Source organism: Somniosus microcephalus, chromosome 3, assembly GCF_052327205.1.
Source record: "Somniosus microcephalus isolate GS21.2 chromosome 3, FLI_Smic_1.0, whole genome shotgun sequence".
Lineage (NCBI taxonomy): Eukaryota > Metazoa > Chordata > Chondrichthyes > Squaliformes > Somniosidae > Somniosus > Somniosus microcephalus.
Window position 1 is genome coordinate 335,234,134 of NC_140989.1, and position 22,101 is coordinate 335,256,234.

Below are 22,101 nucleotides of genomic sequence, written 5' to 3' on the forward strand. Positions count from 1 at the left end.
TGTCAGGCTTACCGGTCTATAATTCCCTGTTTTCTCTCTACCACTTCTTTTAAATAGTGGGGTTACATTAGCTACCCTCCAATCCATGGGAACTGTTCCAGAGTCTATAGCATTTTGGAATTTGACCAGCAATGCATCTACTATTTCTAGGGCCACTTCCTTAAGTACCCTAGGATGTAAGTTATCAGGCCCTGGGGATTTATCGGCCTTCAATCCCGTCAATTTCCCTAACACCATTTCCCTACAAATACTGATTTCTTTCAGTTTCTCTCATTAGACCCTATGCTCCCCGGCATCTCTGGGAGGTTATTTGTGTCCTCCTTTGTGAAGACAGAACCAAAGTATGTATTTAATTGGTGTACCATTCCTTTGTTCCCCATTATAAATCCCCCTGATGCTGACTGCAAGGGACCTACGCTTGACTTCACCAATCTTTTTCTCTTCACATATCTATAAAAGCTTTTACAGTCAGTTTTTATGTTCCCTGCAAGCTTACTCTCATACTCTATTTTCCCCCTCTTAATTAATCCCTTTGTCCTCAATCAATTGCAGTTCACTCAAATTATTTATGTGAAAGGACATTGGAGGTTGAATGTGCCTGCTCTACATGGCCAGCTCCTTCATTAACCCTGGGTGGAATTGGTGAATCAGTTTTCTCATCACAAACTCATGGTATATAACTGGAGGATAATCTACACACTTTCAATAATACTTGATATACCTATCAATTCATTCCATGAAAAGCAACGAGTTAAGATAGTAACTATAGGTTTTTATTGGCTAAATAACAGAGCCCACCCTCGCGGGTGATCGGTTCCAACAAGAATACTAGCCACGCGGTCACCTTTATACCTGGGCAAGCAGGCGGAGCCATGGGCGGAGTCAGCTGAGGTATGCCTAGGTATAACAGCGTGCGTAGCAAGAGGTAACCTTGTGTAGTGATAACAACAGTGTAAACAGTGATAACAACAGTGTAACAATAGTGAACGGTTGTGAACGGTAACAGTGGTTTACCACAATACTCATGGCAAGTTGTTATGGTTTCCTTGTTATACATTTCAGTTTTGACAATTGATTCACCAGCCCTGTGACTCACTTTACAAATAGTGTCATCTGGAAAGTATGGATGGTAGTAAGCAAGCAGATACTCCTACTAGGATCATTTATATAGCACCTTTACTATAGAAAAACACCCCAAGGTACTTCAGGGACATAAGGAAAACCAGGCACAAAGCCAAAGGAGAGAAGACTAAACCATCAGAAGCTTGGTCAAAGAGGTGGGTTTTAAGGAGCCTCGAGTATAATACCCCCTCATAGACAGTAGGGTTAGCTGGTGGTTTTCCATTTGTTTGTGTTTTCAGCAGGGAATGAGACAGGTTTATTTACTTCTGGATAGTTCAGCTTCGAAGAGGCATGGAGTTGCAGTATCAATCACTATAAACAACATTCTTGTTGTCAGAATCCTGTGCCAACAAACAATGAATAAGGGTGCCTATTACACCAGGGGTCTCAACTTGCTCAATTTCACATACTAGCAAACCAAGAAAGTGAAGACTAGCTTATAATGCTTTGGGAGCTAGGAGAGAAGCAGGCTCAATTCTGTAGTTCCATACTCGGTAACTAAACAGTGTACAATTAATAATGTTAGAGGAGCAGAGTTTGCCTCAATTGATACCAGGTTTAATCTGTACCCGATCTCTTAATTGCTTGACAGAACAGGAGGGAGGTAGTTTTAAGCCTCGTACTCAATCTATGCCAGGAATGAAAGAAAGAAGACTTGCATTTATATAGCGCCTTTCACAACCACCGGACGTCTCAAAGCGCTTTGCAGGCAATGTACTTTTTGAAGTGTAGTCACTGTTGTAATGTAGGAAACGCGGCAGCCAATTTGCACAGAGCAAGCTTCTACAAACATCAATGTGATAATGACCAGATCATCTGTTTTTGTTAGGTTGATTGAGGGATAAATATTGGCCAGGACACCAGCGAGAACTCCCCTGCTCTTCTTTGAAATAGTGCCACAGGATCTTTTACGTCTACCAGAGAGCAGACGGGGCCTCGGTTTAATGTTTCATCTGAAAGACAGCACCTCAGACAGTGCAGCACTCCCTCAGTACTGCACTGGAGTGTCAGCCTAGATTTTGCCCCAACTTCACCAGATGGCTCAGCCTTGATTCAATGGGAATCATGTTAATAGGGCACCCCTCCTCCTCATCCCCCCCCAATAAATCATCTGGCACAACACCATAGTTTGTCTCAGTCGTTGTTTGTACGGACATACTATTGTCCATGTGCAGTGGTCTTACTACATAAAACAGCAATAACAGAAAACAGTGGAAAAACTCAGCAGGTCAGACAGCATCCGTGGAGAGAGAAACAGAGTTAACGTTTCAGGTTAGTGATCCTTCGTCAGAAATAGAAAGCAAGTTTAGGGGCTGGGAAAAGGGGGGAGGGGATGAAAGAACAAAAGGAAAGGTCAGTGATAGGATAGAAAGCAGGAGAGATTAAGAGACATTAAAGGCAAGAGGAGGTGGTAATGCGACAGGTTAAGGAACAAAGGATGGCTCTAGATGAGGTATGAATTGCGCTGGCAGAATGAAGGACGGCTGCCATGTGGGAGGGTCCAATCGAAAGATGAGGTGCTGTTCCTCGAGCTTCCATGGAACAATGCAAGAGGCCGAGGACGGCGAGGTCTGAGTGGGAATGGAGCAATGAATTAAAGTGACAGGCCACCGGAACTCTGGGTCCCCCCTAACGGACTGAACGGCGGTGTTCCGCAAAGCGGTCACCCAATCTGCGTTTGGTCTCCCCAGTGTAGAGGAGACCACATCGTGAGCAGCGAATACAGTATACTAAATTGCAAGAAGTACAAGTAAATCGCTGTTTCACCTGGAAGGGGTGTTTGGGGCCCTGGACAGTGGGAAGGTGCAAGGGCATGTGTTTCATCTCCTGTGCTTTCAACGGAAGGTGCCGGGCGAAGGGGAAGGGGTGGTAGAGGAGTGGGCTAGGGTGTCGCGGAGGAAGTGGTCCCTACGGAATGCTGAAAGGGGAGACGAGGGGAAAATGCGTTTAGTGGTGGGATCACGCTGGAGGTGGCGGAAAGTGATCCGTTTGGAGGACTCTATTCCATTCTCCAGTTTCTCCGTCTCCGCCACATCTGCTCCGACGATGCCACCTTCCCTACTAGTGCTTCCGACATGTCTTCCTTTTTCCTCAACCGAGGATTCCCCTCTACGGTGGTTGACACGGCCCTCGACCGTGTCCGTTCTATCTCCCGCACTTCTGCCCTCACCCCTGCCCCGCCCTCCCGGAACCACGATAAGAGTTCCCCTTGTCCTCACCTTTCACCCCACCAGCCTCCACATTCAACGGATCATCCTCCGCCACCTCCAGCGTGATCCCACCACCAAACGCATCTTCCCCTCACCTCCCCTTTCAGCATTCCGTAGGGACCGCTCCCTCCGCGACTTTCGATTAGGCACTCTTCGGCCCTCTGGACTCAGTGTTCAACAATTTCAGATCATAACCTCGGCCCCTATATATATATATATATATATATATATTCTTTTTTTATCCACACTTTTTGTTTGGTCCTTTTTTTCCTTCCCTCCCACATGGCAGCCGTCCTTCATTCTGCCAGCGCAATTCATACCTCATCTAGAGTTATCCTTTGTTCCTTAACCTGTCCCATTACCACCTCTTGCCTTGAATATCTCAATGTCTCTTAATCTCTCCTGCTTTCTATCTTATCACTGACCTTCCCTTTTGTTCTTTCATCCCCTCCCCCTTTTCCCAGCCCCTAAACTTGCTTTCCATTTCCTGCTTTTTCCAGTTCTGACGAAGAGTCATCGACCTGAAACATTAACTCTGTTTCTCTCTCCACGGATGTTGCCTGGCCTGCTGAGTTTTTCCAGCGTTTTCTGCTGTTATTTCGGATTTCCAGCATCTGCAGTATTTTGCTATCGTACATAAAACAGCAACTGGATTTCCAAAGTAATTCATTAAATATGAAACACTTTGGGCTGTCTCAAGGATGGGATAAGTGCTTATAAAAAATGTTTGTTCTTTCTTAGATTCAGGTTAGTAAAGAGTGCCAGTTAAGCAAATCAACATCTTCTCCCTGACCGACAGGATAATATTGTCAGAGAGGAATCTATCCAGGACATGGAATATTTGCTAATAACAAAGTTGCTGGCTATTTCACGAGACATGAAAGATGCTGCTATGAAATTCTTTCAGCAGTAATTTCCTTGGATCCCTCACAAACTCAATTCTAGCTTCTGTTCTTGCATTTCCACAAAGGGGCCAACCGTTGGACAGTAAGGCTGCTGGTGTCAGAAGATGCAGTCTCTGTTGTACAATTCAAAGAAGATAGGAGCAGGAGTAGGCCATTCGGCCCTTCGAGCCTGCTCCGCCATTCAATGAGATCATGGCTGATCATCCAAATTCAGTACCCTGTCCCTGCCTTCTCCCCATATCCCTTGATCCCTTTAGCCTTAAGAAATATATCCAACTCTTTCTTAAATATATTTAATGAACTGGCCTCCACCGCCCTCTGTGGCAGAGAATTCCACAGGTTCACCACTCTCTGGGTGAAGAAATTCCTCATTTCAGTCCTAAATGGCTTACCCCTTATCCTTAGACTATGACCCCTGGTTCTTGGACTCCCCGGCCATCAGAAATCCTTTCTGCATCTAGTCTGTCCAGACCTGACAGAATTTTATAGGTTTCGATGAGATCCCCTCTCAATCTTCTAAACTCCAGTGAGTATAAGCCCAATTGACACAATCTCTCCTCATACGTCATTCCTGCCATCCCAGGTATCAGCCTGGTGAATCTTCGCTGCACTCCCTCCATGGCAAGAACGTCCTTCCTCAGATAAGGCGACCAAAACTGCACACAATACTCAAGGTGCGGTCTCACCAAGGCCCTGTACAACTGTAGCAAGACACCCTAGTTCTTGTACTCGAACCCTCTCGCTACAAAGGCCAACATACCATTTGCCTTCTTAACCGCCTGCTGCACCTGCATGCTTACCTTCAGCAACTGGTGCACAAGAACACCCAGGTCTCTTTGCACTTCCCCTTCTCCCAACCTATTGCCATTCAGATAATAATCTGCCTTCCTGTTTTTGCCACCAAAGTGGATAACCTCACATTTATCCACATTATAGTGCATTTGCCATGTTTCTGCCCAATCACCCAACCTGTCCAAATCGTACTGGAGTTTCATGACATCCTCCTCACAGCATACCCTCCCACCCAGCTTTGTGTCATCTGCAAATTTGGAGATATTACATCCAATTCCCTCATGCAGATCATTAATATATATTGTGAACAGCTGGGGTCCTAGGACCATCCTTGCGGTACCCCACTAGTCACTGCCTGCCACTCGGAAAACAACCCGTTTATTCCAACTCTTGGCTTTCTGTCCGCCAACCAATTCTCTATCCAAGTCAATACCTTGCCCCCAATCCCATGTGCCTTAATTTTGCACGCTAACCTCTTATGCGGGACCTTATCGAAAGCCTTCCCAAATACACCACATCCACTGGTTCTCCCTTATCTATTTTACCAGTTACATCCTCAAAAAATTCCAGTAGATTCATCAAGCATGATTTACCTTTTGTAAATCCATGTTGACTTTGTCCGATCCGGTCACTGCTTTCCAAGTGCTCTGCTAGTACATCTTTTATAATGGACTCTAGCATTAATTCCCCACTTTTTCTCTACCACCTTTTTTGAATAGTGGGGTAACATTAGCTACCCTCCAATCCATGGGTACTGTTCCAGAGTCTATCGAGTTCTGGAAGATGACCAGCAATGCATCTACTATTTCTAGGGCCACTTCCTTAAGTACCCTGGGATGTAGATTATCAGGCCCTGGGGATTTATCGGCCTTCAGTCCCATCAATTTTCCTAACACCATTTCCCTACAAATACTGATTTCTTTCAGTTCCACCCTTTCATCAGACCCTATGTTCCGTGGTATTTCTGGGAGGTTATTTGTGTCCTCCTTTGTGAAGACAGAACCAAAATATGTATTTAGTTGGTCAGCCATTTCTTTGTTCCCCATTATGAATTGAGAGTCTTTTCCTCTCCTCCTCTTCCCCCACCCTAGCAGGAAAACTACACATTCTAACTACCCTAATGTTGCCATGATTCTTGAAAGAACAGAAAGAAAACAAAAAAGCAGTCAAACCTCTGCTTTTTAGTGCTGTTGGAAAGTTCTGTTATAGGAGTGGCATTTCACCACCTCAAGGCCTTTAGAGATTTATGCTAATTGGAAGAAGCAGAATCAAAGACAAAAAAGACATTTATTAACTGTAATAAATCATTTCAATGTGTCTTATTTTCCTAAACAATCACAGCAAGCCATTTAAATTTCATGTTTGCTTGAACTAATACAGTCATTTTCATAGATCAATACAATCAATTACTGTACAGACTCCTGAGGTGGTTGTAGTGTAGACTGTAGGTCTATTCGGTTAGACACAATGGTTCAAAGAGCAGTTCAATTATTGGAGTGGGGGCGAGAAACAGTCCCATGGGAGGTTTTAGATGGATTTTTTCCCCCTGGGGAGATGAAATACAAAACCATACTAATGGAATAGTATTTTTAATTTAAAAAGCCAATAGTACATAGATTCCAAAAATATGCTGAAGAGCTGTTAAATTGGACTTGAGAAATTGTTATTTATCCCCCTCCACAAACAACTTTTATAGTTGTTGCATTAGGTCTCTTTCACATAGTTGCAGCACCATCAAGTTATAGGGATGTGCTACTCTTTCACTATCGCTGAAGGAAGAATCATTAAGAGGATGGTGATCACTTATAAAGCTGGGGTGGAAGAATAAAAACAGCTGAAGTGAGAAATATACAAGCCAATGTATAACATTTTTTCTTGTCTCCAAATTAACTTAAGACAACAAGGCTCAGTAACATCACTGACTCATGGACTGCATACTTGGAACTTGCAACACAAAAGGCAGCATTCTGGCAATAATCTAGAACTTACCTTAAACATTGTCAACTCTCATTTATTCTGAACTATAAAAGAAAGTCTCAAGGTGATTAAGTAATTTCATGGGGGTTGGGGGGGCGGGTGGTGGAGAGACGATGCATTGAGATAGGTCTTTAAAAATATATAATGAAAGATGTATTGGAGATTGAAGTAAACAAGCCATTTAACTTAGACAGTGAGCATAGGACTGGGAGGACACACTTATGAAGCTCATGAGAATCACAACAGGTTAGAGATGAGATTTTTCCATAGAAGATAGTGGATGTTCAGAACAGACTTCCAAGAAAGTGGCTGTTTTGGGGTCAATTGACACCTTTAAAAAGGGGCTAATCAATAAGTTATTATGGAGGATTTAAGGTTAAGTTATCAACCCTGCTCACTACCCTTCACCCCAAGGAGATAAAGGAAGGAACTTAATGTCCCTAAAGTAGAGGATTGACAGGTGGTACGAGAGTGAAGTCTACAATGGAGTAAATCGTACAAGGGCTTTGGATGCAGAGGTCTTGATGGGCTTTTCACTCTGGCTGTTGATCAAGCCCTGAAAACAAGGCGTAACCAAGAAAGTTCAATTTCTTAGGTGAGAAACTATTGCAAATAAACTTGCTTAACTATCAAACAAATCTTACCATCCACTGCCATTTTGAGAAAGGTTCAATTGCACTAGAGACATCAAGTTTTATCAGATGCGATTACTTTTTCCAGTCCGGACTAACACTGAATAGGTGGCTCAGTAGCAATGCCATCTATAGGCCCATCAGAAGAAATTGAAGTTTGGGTAACAGCAAATTTGCTCAATTTAAAACTAAAAAGTCGAGCTTGCATTAATGCAAATGATAAATAACATTTGGGTACGAGTTTAAAATGCCCAATCTCAGTTTAGTGGATTTTCAGGACCAAATTTCAAACAAGATGGTCCAATTAAACAGAGTGGAACCGAGGTACATTAAACATGGCGATACAACGGTCACTATGGTAACCGTGGGTGGCACTCTGCCAATGGGACGCACGGCCGCAGGCAATGGAGCAACAACTCTTAAACACAGACTGCGTCATCCATTTAGAATGTGAAATTCACCAAGACAAACCATTTAGAACGCAGGCAGAAACAGCTCACGACACAATGGAAAATATTAAAGCATTTCCACAGCTGTAACCCCATTGAAACCCGGATTTAAAACAAGATTCCCAAACTGGTTGCGTGAACAGGAACAAGAAACCGTGGTGCCTCTTGTGAAGACAACCTACATAATGTGAATGACTGTGACTTTAGAGCATCTTCAAAAATAGTATACACGGGGCAACTCCCTCTGTTAGACTGGAAACTCGACATTCTTGGAGGGAGGGAAAAAATTATTTTTCTAAAACTGAGAAATCAAGGTGAAGGGTCAAAACCACAAACAGGACACTAATAGAATAATAAAGAAACAAGGTAAATTAAAGTAGTTTAGAAGGCCTTTTAGTTTATTGTTCTCTGGGAAGGGAAAGGGGAAATATCTGATTTATACCTGCTAACTACTTTATACAGCTATAATCACCATTGCAGTTACTTTTCCCTAGTCAATTAAATTTAGATGCAAATATAGACATTTCCCTGTTGTTCAGAGACTCAAAAGGGTTTTGAAAGGGACTTCTAATTCTCTTTAAAAAGAAAGGGAGCGGCTTAGATTCCTGTTGCTGCACTCTCTTCAGTCAGAGAGGCAACAAGACTGTTTCAAAATACATACATCAATATAATGCGGTCACTGAGCAAATGTGTTTTTTTGTAGTTCTTTCCATCTTGCTCTTAAATTCACCACCTGCTTTTTTAATCAAACTATTCATTTCTATCGTTCCTCCAAGCTATCTCAACCACAGCAGATGGCACTAATATAACACAATAAATATCCAGAACAAGGCAACGCCCAAATCTTCTACTGCAGCTATACCCAGTTCGTTGGTTCAACTTTTGAATACAACTTTGCACTAAGCAATTAATCTTGCCCAGATTAAAAGTCTACCAAGGTTTCAACCTAAATTAGTAATATTTTGTGGTGTGTTGTCCAACGTCAGTTTCTACAGTCTACACCAAACCAATAAAACAATTGAACATTTACACTGTAATTAAGTTTATGAATACTGCAATAAAATTAATAATTCATTGAATAAACAAATATAATTTGTGACACAGGTTAAACTGCACAGAAGTCCAGTACACGAGAGGTTCACACAAGATGAGCACGCCTTTGGAAGGGCGTGACGGGGGGATGGGACCAGTTTGATTTTCTTTTCAAATATACATTTGGCCAGCAATAAATTGTGTGCTACTTCATCACCAATACTTTTCCATTCGAGGACTCAATTTTCTATTTACTTCCATGGTGAACACTGAATGAACTGCTACATTTAGGGGGTGGGGGGGGGGGAACTTTTTAAAAACCTTGTGTCTAATCACATGAGCCAACCTATAGTCTTAGATTTCCTCTATAAATACAGATAAGAGTTTTAACTCCAAGCACCGGTGATGCCCCTGGTTTTGGGCTAATGACTGAATATTGTGAAAACACATTCACATCTTTCAGAACTCTTCACAGCCTGTATACAGAGGGTCCTATGGTGAAACAGCCATGCGTCAATCTTACTGTACAATAAGTTAGTACATGTGTACCACAGACCAGGTATGCAATAGGTTTCATTTGATAGTCTAATGTGGATGTTAATGAAATCCAGCAATAATGACCGGCAATATTAAAATGTAAATGCATTTCTCATTCTGAGCATGGATGTTAGTGTTGAAATCTAACCCAAAGACATTTTTTGCAATCCTATTCCTAGCCCACTGAAGACTCCATTAAAGGCATTCCTTGATCCAAATTAGTCTGCAGTGTAAAATGCAGCAGGAGTCCGAAACAAGACCAAAGAATGCTCGAAAACAGCTTTGTTGAAATCCCAAGATATTCGATATTTACGTTCCATGGAAGTGTTGTTAATGAAGTACCCTTGGTGATGAAGAGTAGTTTTGTTGCCAGAGGGATTAGAACTCAGCTGCATCTCAACTGCTTTCACGTATCTACAATACAACCAGATATGAAAACCAATCTGTCCCAATGGTTTTCATTGTTGAAGTTCTGAACAGTTTCTGAAATGACCGTCATTTATTCCATAATTGCACGGTACAGAGATGGCTCAACATAGTCCCCGCGATACCTGGAGTTCAAAACTCGCTGTCGCTTTGACACATGGGCGACCTCCTCTTCTGCAAAAATCCCAGTGAAGCGCATGTCTGACGCAATAGACTGCAAAACAAACAAGAAATGTTTAAAACTTTAAAAAGTAAAGGGCTTTATGAAGACTCAAGACATTTGATCTATATCAATTTTCAATATTTATGAACAAAATAAACTTTGAAATGGTAAAACCCAAATTGCTTCCTGTTTGCAGAATTACAATTAGCAGACTCAGGACAATAAGAATGACAGAAGCCGTGAAATTCTCAATTTGAGCAAGAAGACAAAGAGCTTTAATCCGGCAAGTTTATATATCTGTGACAAGAATGAGAAATAGCACAGAACAGATTGCACCACACAGGGCAGAGTAGTGACAAGAATAAAATATTTTTGCTTGTGACCACACAAACAAGAGTTTTAAAGTTTTAAATGCAAGTTTTAAAATATACATGTTTAAACTTTTCCAAATGTTCATACTAGAGTCTTAATTCTATGTAAAAAAGTGGCGAGCGCGACCCACATTCATATAGTACCTTTCACGACCGTAGGATGTCCTAAAGTGTTTTACAGCCAATTAAGCACTTTTTTGGAAGTATACTCACTGTTGTAATGTTGGCAGCCAATTTGCGCACAGCAAGGTCCCACAAACAGCAATGTTATCATGACCAGATAATCTGTTTTTTAGTGATGTTGGTACTATTCGAAGAGCAAGGAACTTCTCTGTATCTGGCCAACACCAAAGACAGATTATCTGGTCACTTATCTCATTACTATTAGTGGGAGCTTGCTGTATGCAAATTAGCTGTTCTATTTCCTACATTACAACATTATTTCCATATCGTTTACCTCCTTCGGCATTCTTAGAAATTTGACATCCAACTCAAATGGCTGTTATTTGTCTCAAGTTGAAAACAAAAAAGGGGACCCCAAAGGTTGAGTGAAATCCATGACTACACATTAAGAGCCAGCCAGGCTGAAGCAAAACTAGATACGAACAAATTCCTCCCTAAAATATTGGATATTTGGAATAGATTCAAATCAGCTATTTTCTGCATCATTACCCATTTAACCAATCTAAATAAACAGAAAACAAAACAAAAATGAAGTTACTTGATTGAAGGTTATAAAGTACAGACATGTGTTTTCTATAAATACATGTAGACATTTCTTATGGAAAATATTGAATGTGGTTATTCACTTCTTGCAAGGGACTAAATAAAGGGATCCCATAATAGTGTAGACTGTACTTTGGTGGCTGGCATGGAAGGGATCTCTTAACAAACCAAGCTCGGGTCTTGAAACAAACCAATCTCTGATCTCTCTAAATTCATACAAACTTCACAGAATAGCTCCTGAAATTGCACATTGCAGCACTAAGTGAATGGTAACATACTAACCAGCCTGGACTTGACTCTTTTGGGGAGTTCTTCATTAAGAGTGTACACATCCTCTCTCTTCACCATCAATTGAGAACCATCTTCAAACTCCACCTGAATGGATAAGCAGTCAGGTATGCCATGGATAAGGAAGAAAGGACAACTTAGTTAAAACTTTGGCCTCAGGAGTGACCAGATAGATAGACACATGCATTTAACATATGTTGACTTTTGAAAGCTTGCTATATAGGACATGCATTTGTGCATGTGTGTCAGTTTTCTGTAACAAGGGCAGAGATTTAAAAAAAAAAAAATTATTTTTTATTTTTTATAAACGGTAGAAAACTTGTGTTTTAAAGAGATCTCATTCACTTTGGTCAAGATTTTGAATTAACTAGTCAATTACTCCAAATTCAGCACAAAATACAAACCCTATATAAAATGGGTTTGGCATTACTAAACAATTGCCTGTAGATGTGTGCAGCGCAGGAGGAAGCTTTGACATACAAGATTGGCAATTATTTAACATTGACCAGCAACCAAGGAGAAAAAATATTTTCTATGACAGTCACCTATCTAAACACATGCAGACAATATCCAGGTCGCACATCAACTACTTCAAATGATTGGCTTAATTGCAAACCTGCATTATAGATAAATAGTTTAAAGTGTAATTCTGATCCAAATGACTAATTTGGATTAGAAACATCAAGTATTCCACAATAACCATCCATGCTACGTCCCAAAAGTTCTACACAGACAGCTATATCAAGACTACTGGCTTAAAAAATATCCACAATACGTTAAGGTGATTTGTTTCTTACCTGGTAGAGCTGTATAACATGTGATGCTACAAATTGTGCTCCATATACTAGTCCATCAGTCCATCTGACCTGTACCACCTCTCCCCCTGCAGGGGGTCCCAAACGAAGGCAGTCACGACTCTGAAAATGATCAGTAAATACAAGAATCAGAAATTTCGACTCACGTGTGCTGAGCAAGAATGGTTCACCTTTAGAAGGATGGCAATATACTGACAACAGGTAAAGGATTGCCTGGAGCACTATAATGTAACATTCAATACAAGACATTCTAAAATTTACATTCCAATGGCATCACCACAAAAAAGGCATAGTTAAGAGCTTGGAAAAACAGACAAGTGTATTTAATTCACAAGTATTGTGTTCATTATTGGCTAACAGAAGCACCGACAAAGATCACCCTCATGTAGATGAAATGGGTGGATTGCACATCCACCTTAGTCTGCTCTTTAGTGCAGTTGTCTTATGACCATAACAAAAATAGGATGGAAGAACCAAATTGTTGAACAGAACCAAGTTCAAAAAACTCCAACATTCATCTGTGACATCAGGCAAGTTTTCAGTTCTAGATCCAGATTTACTATAGTGAAGATCTGAGAAATGTGCTGAGGATTGCTTGAAAACATTATCTGCACTGAATGTAGGACAGCACTATTACTACAATCACAAGTTGTTTTTTGTAAGGAAACAAAATCTCCACCTACCACAATGTCCTCTGGATACAAGTTGTCACTGAAGGAACCATCATCAAAATTCACTTCATAGAATGTCTCTTTACTCAATCCAACCACCTCACACTGATAAAAGCGTCCATTCTTGTGTTTAGAGATGACCTTCTGCCCAATTTCAATATCATTCAAAGCTGATTTGGCACGCTGTGAAAAGTTAATCAGAATCTTTTACAAGAACGCCATTAATAGTAACTGTTCAGAAAAAGAACACACCCAAAATCAGATAAAGCTGCTTTGCATACCACATTAATAATTGGGACAAGACAATCATGGGCCAGAATTTGCTGTAGCAGGGCATTTAATGGCATCTGCCAGTAGTTAGACTTCACAAAGTTGCTGAAAGAGCGAGCCGATAATGGTGCAGCAAGGCAAACAGGGCATCCGAGACCCGAGTGAGCAGGACAATTAACAGATCTCCTAAACCAATGAGATTCAAGGATTGGGAAATAAACACAGGAAGGACTGAGGAGGGTGAATTAAAGGGGCTGAATTCAATGTCAAATCAGGTACAGGTTGAGGGTCCAAAATCCAGAGTTCCGGAATCCGACACGATTGGTGGCAGGGTCATCTGGAATCCGCAAAATGTCACGGAATCCGGATTTTGGACGCTCAACCTGTACTTCAAAAAGCCATTAAACTTTTTTTTTGAAAAATCCTATGAAAAATGCAAGTGATACAATAAAACTTTAGTGTTGTGTTTTATCCTCCTTAATCTGCACAACTCCACTAAGTGTTTCCGCCAGGCCTAGTGTGGGCCATCGGATGCTCTGCAGAGCTCGCAGCGTCCCTCCCCTTTAACAGAAGGGGAGGGAGGGAGAAACGCGTCAGTGCTACGCAGAGCGGCCCAGGCATTTCCGGACTCGGAACGTGTTTCTGATGTCCAAAGTCTGGAAACGCCCGAGCTCAGGTTGCGATATTTCCGGACTTCGGACATCAGAAACACATTCCGAAGTCTGGAAAAACAAGCTCGGCCTTGGTCCCGAGGTTGCCGGATTCAGGACACTCAACCTGTACTGAAAGATAAAGAGAAGGAAAGAAAGATTGAATTAAGAGGGGGAAAAAAAGAGCCAGAAAGAAAATGAATGAATTTTTTTGGGGGACATTTTTAAAATCTCCAAAAAATTAAAAACCTGAAGGAATGAAACTCCACACTTGAGTAGTTAATTTTCGGTGTCAGAGGTTGGCTGGCAGTCATTAACACTTATCACGTCGTTAAAAGGGTACTTGTGCTTTTAATGACAAGACTTAACTTGCTGTGGCAAGTTCCTAAAAGAAATGGGGAGGGCAAGGGAGAGATGTCGTTTTCACAAAGCTAACGGCGGAACAGCTCATTCAGGACAGCAACTTTTGGATATTTACTTTTAACTCCGCGTCTACTCTTCAGAAGTTGCTGCACCATTTACCCATAAATAACGGCTGCACCGTTAGCCTTGCTGATATTTTGACACCATTTTTGGACCAATATTTTACTGTGGAGTCAATATCTACCCTACTAAATTACAAAAGGACTGAACTGTATTGGAACTGTACTTAGAAATGATTGATTTCTTGCACTAAGAATGACGTCCCTTCCTTCAATGCCGGTGAAAGAGTAATTGGGGAATACAAGAATATATTCTATTGAATGTACACAATATGAAAAAATCCATTATAATTATGCCACAAAACACTCTTATTGAGAAGCAAAGCTGAACATGTTTAGTGACCAAAGTGTGAAAATCAGCACTGTATGTTCTGTGCTTGACTGTTTGATCAGGGGACTGTGGAAGACGAGTTGGACAGGAAGCACCAGAGGGCAAATCTAGAAATTGAATTAGAAAGACAATAGACAAGTCACACAAAAAATGAAAGTGCACAAAATTTTTTTTTATGGAGTCCCAGCACTTTACTAACCATAATTGGCAGCATCATTACTGAACACTAGAATTTTCAACGGAAATATAGACCACTATTACGGAGTGTTTTGTCTTCTCACTCAGAGCCGCCTTGGTTTTTCATTATTTAAGTATTTATATAGCACCTTTAACGTAGTAAAACGTCCCAGGGCACTGCACAGGAGTATTAGAAGTCAAAAAATTTGACACAGAGCCACATAAGGATAAATTAGGGCAGGTGACCAAAAGCTTGGTCAAAGAAGTAGGTTTTCAGGACCGTCTCAAAGGAGGAAAGAGAGGTAGCGAGAGAGAGGGATTTAGGCAGAGAATTCCAGAGCTTAGGGCCTTGGGCTTAGGATGAAGTCTGCAACACTCAAGCCCACTGCCAGTTGTATGGCTTTGAAGCTGCAGTGCCCCATTATTAGGATTTACTATGGACAGAGTAGTGGTAAAAGAGATTACCTGCAGTTTTGGGCAAGGAGAAGTATTAAGAACATAGCATTCCAGGTGCAGCAAGATGATATGTGCACTTTAACATCAAAGAAGGAACAAGTTGTATAAAAGTCAGATAGCCAGGTGTTGAAGGATAGAATACTAGAGCTTAGTCTTCAGTCGCTTATATAATATACACACACACCCAACACACGAGCGTCCCCAATTAATACCCACCACCTGAATACAATTAACAAGCTGTGGATACTGAAAACAATGTTTTCCATTCAACCCCACCAATTTCTGCTAATTTTAAGAATCAGGGATTAAGGGTTGAGAGCAAGGGTTTAAACCAAAAACAGGTTTCTAATTAGCAATCACCACTACTAAAATATGACCATCTTCAAAACTAAAAATTACATTAGCAAGATACCCATGCCACAATAAGACACTTTGCCTTTAACTGTAGTTCGAAAAAAGTGAATTCACTTGAAGTGGGTGTAGGGCAATCAATTTGGCAGCAACCATTTGTTGTTACTCTTAAACATAGCCTACCTCTGCTTGGCTGGGTGTCTTGTGCCTGCAGCAGGTGATGAAGACCACAAATGGCCAGTCATCAGGTTGCATGACCACTCCAGCGGCTTGGGCGCACGTCACATGAAAGGAAGTGGGACAACGGCCGTGGGAGCACTGCACACAGCAACCACTAGACTTCTTCATTCGTTTCTTACAGTAGAAACATTTCTGTAATGGTAAAAAGTTACATCAGTGACAAAGGACACACAATTGTTAAGAATAATCCTATGGTTGCGGTATTTGGGCAACACTGCGGATTTGTTTTAATGTACTAAGGAGGTATTCTACCACATATTTGAAATTTACATACCTGCAGCTTCCATTTTGGTCTATGAAACAAATTCATACCTGCATCTCACTATTAAACAGGTCAACTTATGGAAACTGAAATTAATTGACAAATCAATCAGCTGCCAAAAGATGGGATACTTTTACTTGCAACTTTCTCATTGATTTTTTTTCTCAAATCCATTCTCGGCACTAATTTTATTTTGTTCTAGGATCTCTTTCGGCATAGGGGAGAGAATGAGAAATTGTTCTTTTTATATTTCCGTTTCTTTGTTTCACATTTGTGGCTTCTGAAATCTCCCATCACATTCCTAACAACTGAAAGCTGCTTCCCTCCTTTCCTGTAAAGGAACATCTAAAACAGGAGGGGAAAAAACTGAAATTGAACTAGCTTATGATGCTGTAGCACACTATGTTTATATAACCCAAAGCTATTTCTAACATAAGTAACAAAAAGGTGGATTGGGGGGGGGGGGGAAAGAAGAAAAAAATGTAACCTACAGAATATTCTTTAAGTGGAAAGCATGCTCTCTGTTTACATGATGCTGAGAGGGGATTACAAATAAATAAAAAGAAAAATGTTTTCTGGAAAGGACAGATAGACCTGCTAGATACTGGTGAGGTATCCAGATAATGAGTTTCCATTTAATGAGTGAAAGTGCCCCAAAAAGATAGGGAACCTATTTTTTTCTCTTCATCCACATCTGCCAAGTGTATTCACTTATGTAGGCAAACATTGCAGCCAAACTGCACACAGTAATGTCCCACAAACAGCAACACGATAAACGATCCATTAGTCTGTTTTGGTGGTGTTGGCTGAGGGTTAAATGTTGTCCTGGACACCAGAAGATGTTATGGATACTTAAAACAATGGTTTCCATTCAACCCCAATTTCTGCTGATGTTTAAAGGTATAAGCCATTCTTTTCATTAAATAGTATTATGAGATTTTTTTTTACATCCATCTGAAAAGGCAAACAAGGCCTCAATTTAACATCTCAATCAGTACTGCACTCGAGTATCAGCCTAGAACTTGTGCTCAAGTTTTGGAGGGGGGCTTGGACGCAAGACCTTCTGACTCAAGGGAGGTGAGAATGCCATCACTGAACCAAGCTAACACTGCAATAAAAAAACAAAAAAAAGTTAAAAACTCCATGTTGCACCACTTTTGTAGGCAGGATCTTTAAAACTGAACCAAAAAGGCAGCAGTTAAATAGTTGAATAAAAGCTTGCCTCTGTAGTTTTCTCACTTCTGACAACACTGCTGGCAAGTGTGGTGAAACATGGAGTTAAAAACATTTATGGATTTGTCATTTACTGTTGTGTATTTTTGTTCTTTTAAGATAATCTGATACGAACATATAACCAATTTGTTGGTGCCCTCAAACAATAATTTCCACCCAAAAATTATTTTAGTGGGGATAGCATAACTTTTAATTGATCAGGGATATTCTCTCTCCAATTAATCAAAGTCAAAAATGCATGTCACCAACCAATTTGTATGTCAGTTTAGTCAGTGGGGCAAAATAATGGAATAACTTATCCCTCAAGATACACATGGAAACGATTTGAGGAATTCAGGCTAGGGCCTCAATCACATTCTGTCCTCATGTCATGAAATAGGGTTGCTGCTCAGAGGGCCATTTCCTACAACAGAAATTGTGTGCTATGGACCCATGCCCAATGGAGAGGACAAGCTTTCCTCCCATTTGTCAGGGTCGGATTTGACCGAGGAATAGGGTCTAACCAGCACCACCATCCAGTCCCCAACAAAATTGAAGATGCATTTAAACAGTGGAGTCTGGAGTTAGACAGCTAGGAATGACCCATTATTTCACTTATGGTGGTGCAGATTAGATGCAATTTGTCTGGGGCAGGTGACCAAAGTAGACTATACAGTACAGGAAGCTTGGTGGCTCGCATATTCATTACATGTGCCAATGGCAATTTGACATTTGCCAGTGGCATTTCAATTTTATTAAGTCACTTTAACTACATGATTTCATACCAGTTTCCAGCGTAGTGGTGGTATTGGGCTGACATCCACAGGGCTGCGTTCTGCAACATTCACAAACCGTACCTCCTGCACTGCAACAGCACACATTAGATGAACCCACCTGTACAAGATTAAAAAATTATTGAAATGGATAGATCCAGTGACTAAATGAATGGAAGGACGGTTTTTATTCAAACAAGTTCCTTAACACACATTTTAGTTTTAATACTCTCTAGAATACTTTAAGAATTTTGCTATTAAGAAATACAAGTCACAGCACTGTTACATAATATATTACTTTCATTCTCCAATAAAGGACTAATATGGAAAGATGGTATACTATAGATGGCTCGATTTTGAAGTGTAGATGAGCATATAAACAAATCCTTAAAAGTGGCAGGGCAAGTTGATAAGGTGGTTAAAAAAGCCTATGGGTTACCTGGGTTTATAAATAAGAGGAATAGAATAGAAAAGCAGAGATCATGCTGGATCGTTATAAATCACTGGTTAGGCCTCAGCTGGAGTACTGTGGACAATTCTGGGCATCACACTTCAGGAAAGATGTAAAGTCCTAAGAAAGGGTGCAGAGGAGGTTTACCAGGATGTTCCCAGGAATGGGGGACTTCAGTTATGAAGTGAGGTTGGAAAAGTTAGGACTGTTCGTGGAACAGAGAAAGTTAAGAGGTGACCTAATCAATGGTTCCCCCCTAATTTTAAATTTGGGTGCGCAGTCCCTTCAAAGTTCCACGCATGCGCAAAATTTTACACTGGAAAAGCCGGTCCCGGGCCGTGCGGGACCAGCAGACAGCTTCAAGATGATGAGAGGTTTTGATAAGAGTTGATAAGAGAAAACTATTCCCTCTGGCAAGTGGGTCAATAACCATAGGTCATAGATTTAAAATCATTGGCAAAAGATCTAGAAGGGGAGACGAGAAGAAATGTTTTCACTAAGTTGTCGGATCTGGAACGCTCTACCTGAAAAGGTGGTGGAAGCGGATTCCATAAATAAATTTTAAAAGGGAGTCAGATAGTTACTTGAGGATGAGGAACTTACAGGGTTACAACAAAAAGCAGTGCTGTGGGACTAAGCACGACTGCTCTTTCAAAGAGCCAGCACATGCATGATGGGCCGAATGGCCTCCTTCTTTGCTGTAAGTTTCTACGATTTATTCTACTTCCCATTCTGGCTACAGACCTCAAAGATTGTTGACCTCTAACTATACTTTCTAAATAGCTCTTCCCTCAGGTCACAAAAGACATCCCACCATGGCACAAGATAGGCCTCCTTTCCCAACAATGGTTTCACAAGCTGGAAGAAGTTACAGAATCAGACTCCGTGAGGAATTGGAATGAAAATACACAGCTGAAATTACAAGATCATCAAAGTACACAGCTCAAAATTATTGATGTCGATTTGGTCTTTTTACAATATCAGTGGTTAGCAGTTACTCCCAAGTCACATTCTGTGATTTGGTCAGTACTTAATTTAAATAAGTCCATGGCAAGGAAGTTATGCTGAACCTTTATAAATCACTGGTTCGGCTTCAGTTTGAGTATTGCATTCAATTCTAGGCACCATACTTCAGGAAAAATGTCGAGGCCTTGGCGAGGGTACAGAGGAAATTTATTAGAATGATACAAGGGAGAGGGACTTCAGTTATGTTGAGAAACGAGAGATGCTGGGATTGTTCTCCTTGGAGCAGAGAAGGTCAAGGGGAGATTTAATAGGTGTTCAAAATTATAAAGGGTTTTGATAAAAGTAAATAAGGAAAAACTGTTTCCACTGGCAAGGTGGGCAGTAACCAGAGGACACAGATTTAAGATAAATGGTTCATTCTCAGACTGGCAATCAGTAACTAGTGGTGTTCCGCAGGGGTCAGTGCTGGGTCCCCAACTCTTTACAATCTATATTAACGATTTGGAGGAGGGGACCGAGTGTAACATATCAAAGTTTGCAGATGATACTAAGATGGGAGGGAAAGTAGTGAGTGAGGAGGACATAAAAAACCTGCAAGGGGACATCGACAGGCTAAGTAAGTGGGCAGAGATTTGGCAGATGGAATACAATACTGGAAAGTGTGAGGTTATGCACTTTGGCAGGAAAAATCGTAGAGCAAGTTATTATCTTAATGGCAAGAAACTGGAAAGTACTGAAGTACAAAGGGATCTGGGGGTCCTGGTGCACGAAACTCAAAAGGTTAGTATGCAGGTGCAGCAAGTGATTAAGAAGGCCAATGGAATGTTGGCTTTCATTGCTAGGGGGATAGAATATAAAAATAGGGAGGTATTGCTTCAGTTGTACAAGGTATTGGTGAGGCCGCACCTGGAATACTGCGTACAGTTTTGGTGTCCATACTTAAGAAAGGACATACTTGCTCTCGAGTCAGTACAAAGAAGGTTCACTCGGTTAATCCAGGGGATGAGCATATGAGGAGAGGTTGAGTAGATTGGGACTCTACTCATTGGAGCTCAGAAGAATGAGAGGCGATCTTATTGAAACATATAAGATTGTGAAGGGGTTGGATCGGGTGGATGCGGGGAGGATGTTCCCGATGATGGGTGAAACTAGAACTAGGGGGCATAGCCTTAGAATAAGGGGCTGCTCTTTCAAAACTGAGATGAGGAGGAACTACTTCACTCAGAGGGTGGTAGGTCCATGGAATATGCTGCCCCAAAAAGCTGTAGAAGCTACATCATTACATAAATTTAAAACAGAAATAGACAGTTTCCTAGCAGTAAAGGGAATTAAGGGTTACGGGGAGCGGGCAGGAATTTGGACATGAGTCTAGGTTCGGATCGGTCATGGCCCTGTGGGTAGCGGAGCGGGCTCAGGGGCCGTGTAGCCTGATCCTGCTCCTATTTCGTGTGTCTAATTCTGTTAGATTCAGGAGATGGTTCTGTGATAGTGGATTGGCGGTTAGGATCAGATCAGCCATGATCTTATTGAATGGCGGAGCAGGCTCGAGGGGCCGATTGGCCTACTCCTGCTCCTATTTCTTATGTTCTTATGTATGTTCTTATAATTGGTAAAATAATCAGCAGGGAGAAGAGAATTTTTTAAAAATGCAGAGTTAAGATGATCTGGAATACACTATCTGAATGAGTGATAGAAGCATATTCAAGAGTAGCATATTCAAGAGTAGCTTTCAAAAGGGAATTGGATATATACTTGAAAAGGAAAAATTTGCAGGACTATGGGGTACGAACAGGGGAGCGGGACTAATTGGATAGCTCTTTCATAGAGCTGGCACAGGCATGATGGCCCAAATGGACTCATGTGCTGCATCATTCTATGAAATATTGAGCAAGAAAAGCAGTTATTTAAAAAAAACATAATATTTCTAACATTCTACAACTCTAAGCAGTCCTGGACCTGTATTATAAACTAAGGGGGTAATTTTAACCTCACAACAGGTGGGTTTGGGCCAGGTGAGATGCAAAAATGTTAAAAATCTCAAACCCGACCACAACTCCCCTCCAGCCCGCCCACTTTCAGGTTTAATGGAGGCGAGTGACCACTTAAATATTATACTGAGGCCGCGTGCCGGAGAGGTAACTTGTCTTCCAGGTTTAACCCAGGCCTTGGGAAACCCAGCAAATAAAGAGTTGCGAGGAGTGCGTCATGGAAAAGGTAAGTGCCTTTACAGTACTGATTGTGGGCCAAGGAGTGGGAGTGCTTTGTCCTGGCCCCCCCAAGCTTACCTTCTTCCCTCCCCCCATCAGGCGGGGAGCCCGTTTAAAAAAAGGTGCAAGCTGTGGAGTTAAAACCCCACAACATGCA

General features: G+C 41.3%; 1 protein-coding gene across 4 annotated transcripts in view; it reads right to left on the reverse strand.

Annotated features, from left to right (window-relative positions):
• Nucleotides 1-6,297: 6,297 nt before the first annotated feature.
• kdm4aa (lysine (K)-specific demethylase 4A, genome duplicate a) overlaps nucleotides 6,298-22,101 on the reverse strand; it is a 112,465-nt gene continuing 96,661 nt past the window's right edge. For all 4 annotated transcript variants that reach the window (XM_085983211.1, XM_085983209.1, XM_085983210.1 and 1 more), the window contains exons 17-22: nucleotides 18,333-18,441; nucleotides 16,017-16,205; nucleotides 13,129-13,299; nucleotides 12,428-12,547; nucleotides 11,625-11,717; nucleotides 6,298-10,296 (exon numbers count right to left, since the gene is read on the reverse strand). In XM_085983211.1, coding sequence (XP_085839337.1) covers nucleotides 10,156-10,296; nucleotides 11,625-11,717; nucleotides 12,428-12,547; nucleotides 13,129-13,299; nucleotides 16,017-16,205; nucleotides 18,333-18,441 — 823 coding nt within the window. In that variant the 3' untranslated portion in view covers nucleotides 6,298-10,155. The remainder of the gene's footprint in view (nucleotides 10,297-11,624; nucleotides 11,718-12,427; nucleotides 12,548-13,128; nucleotides 13,300-16,016; nucleotides 16,206-18,332; nucleotides 18,442-22,101) is intronic.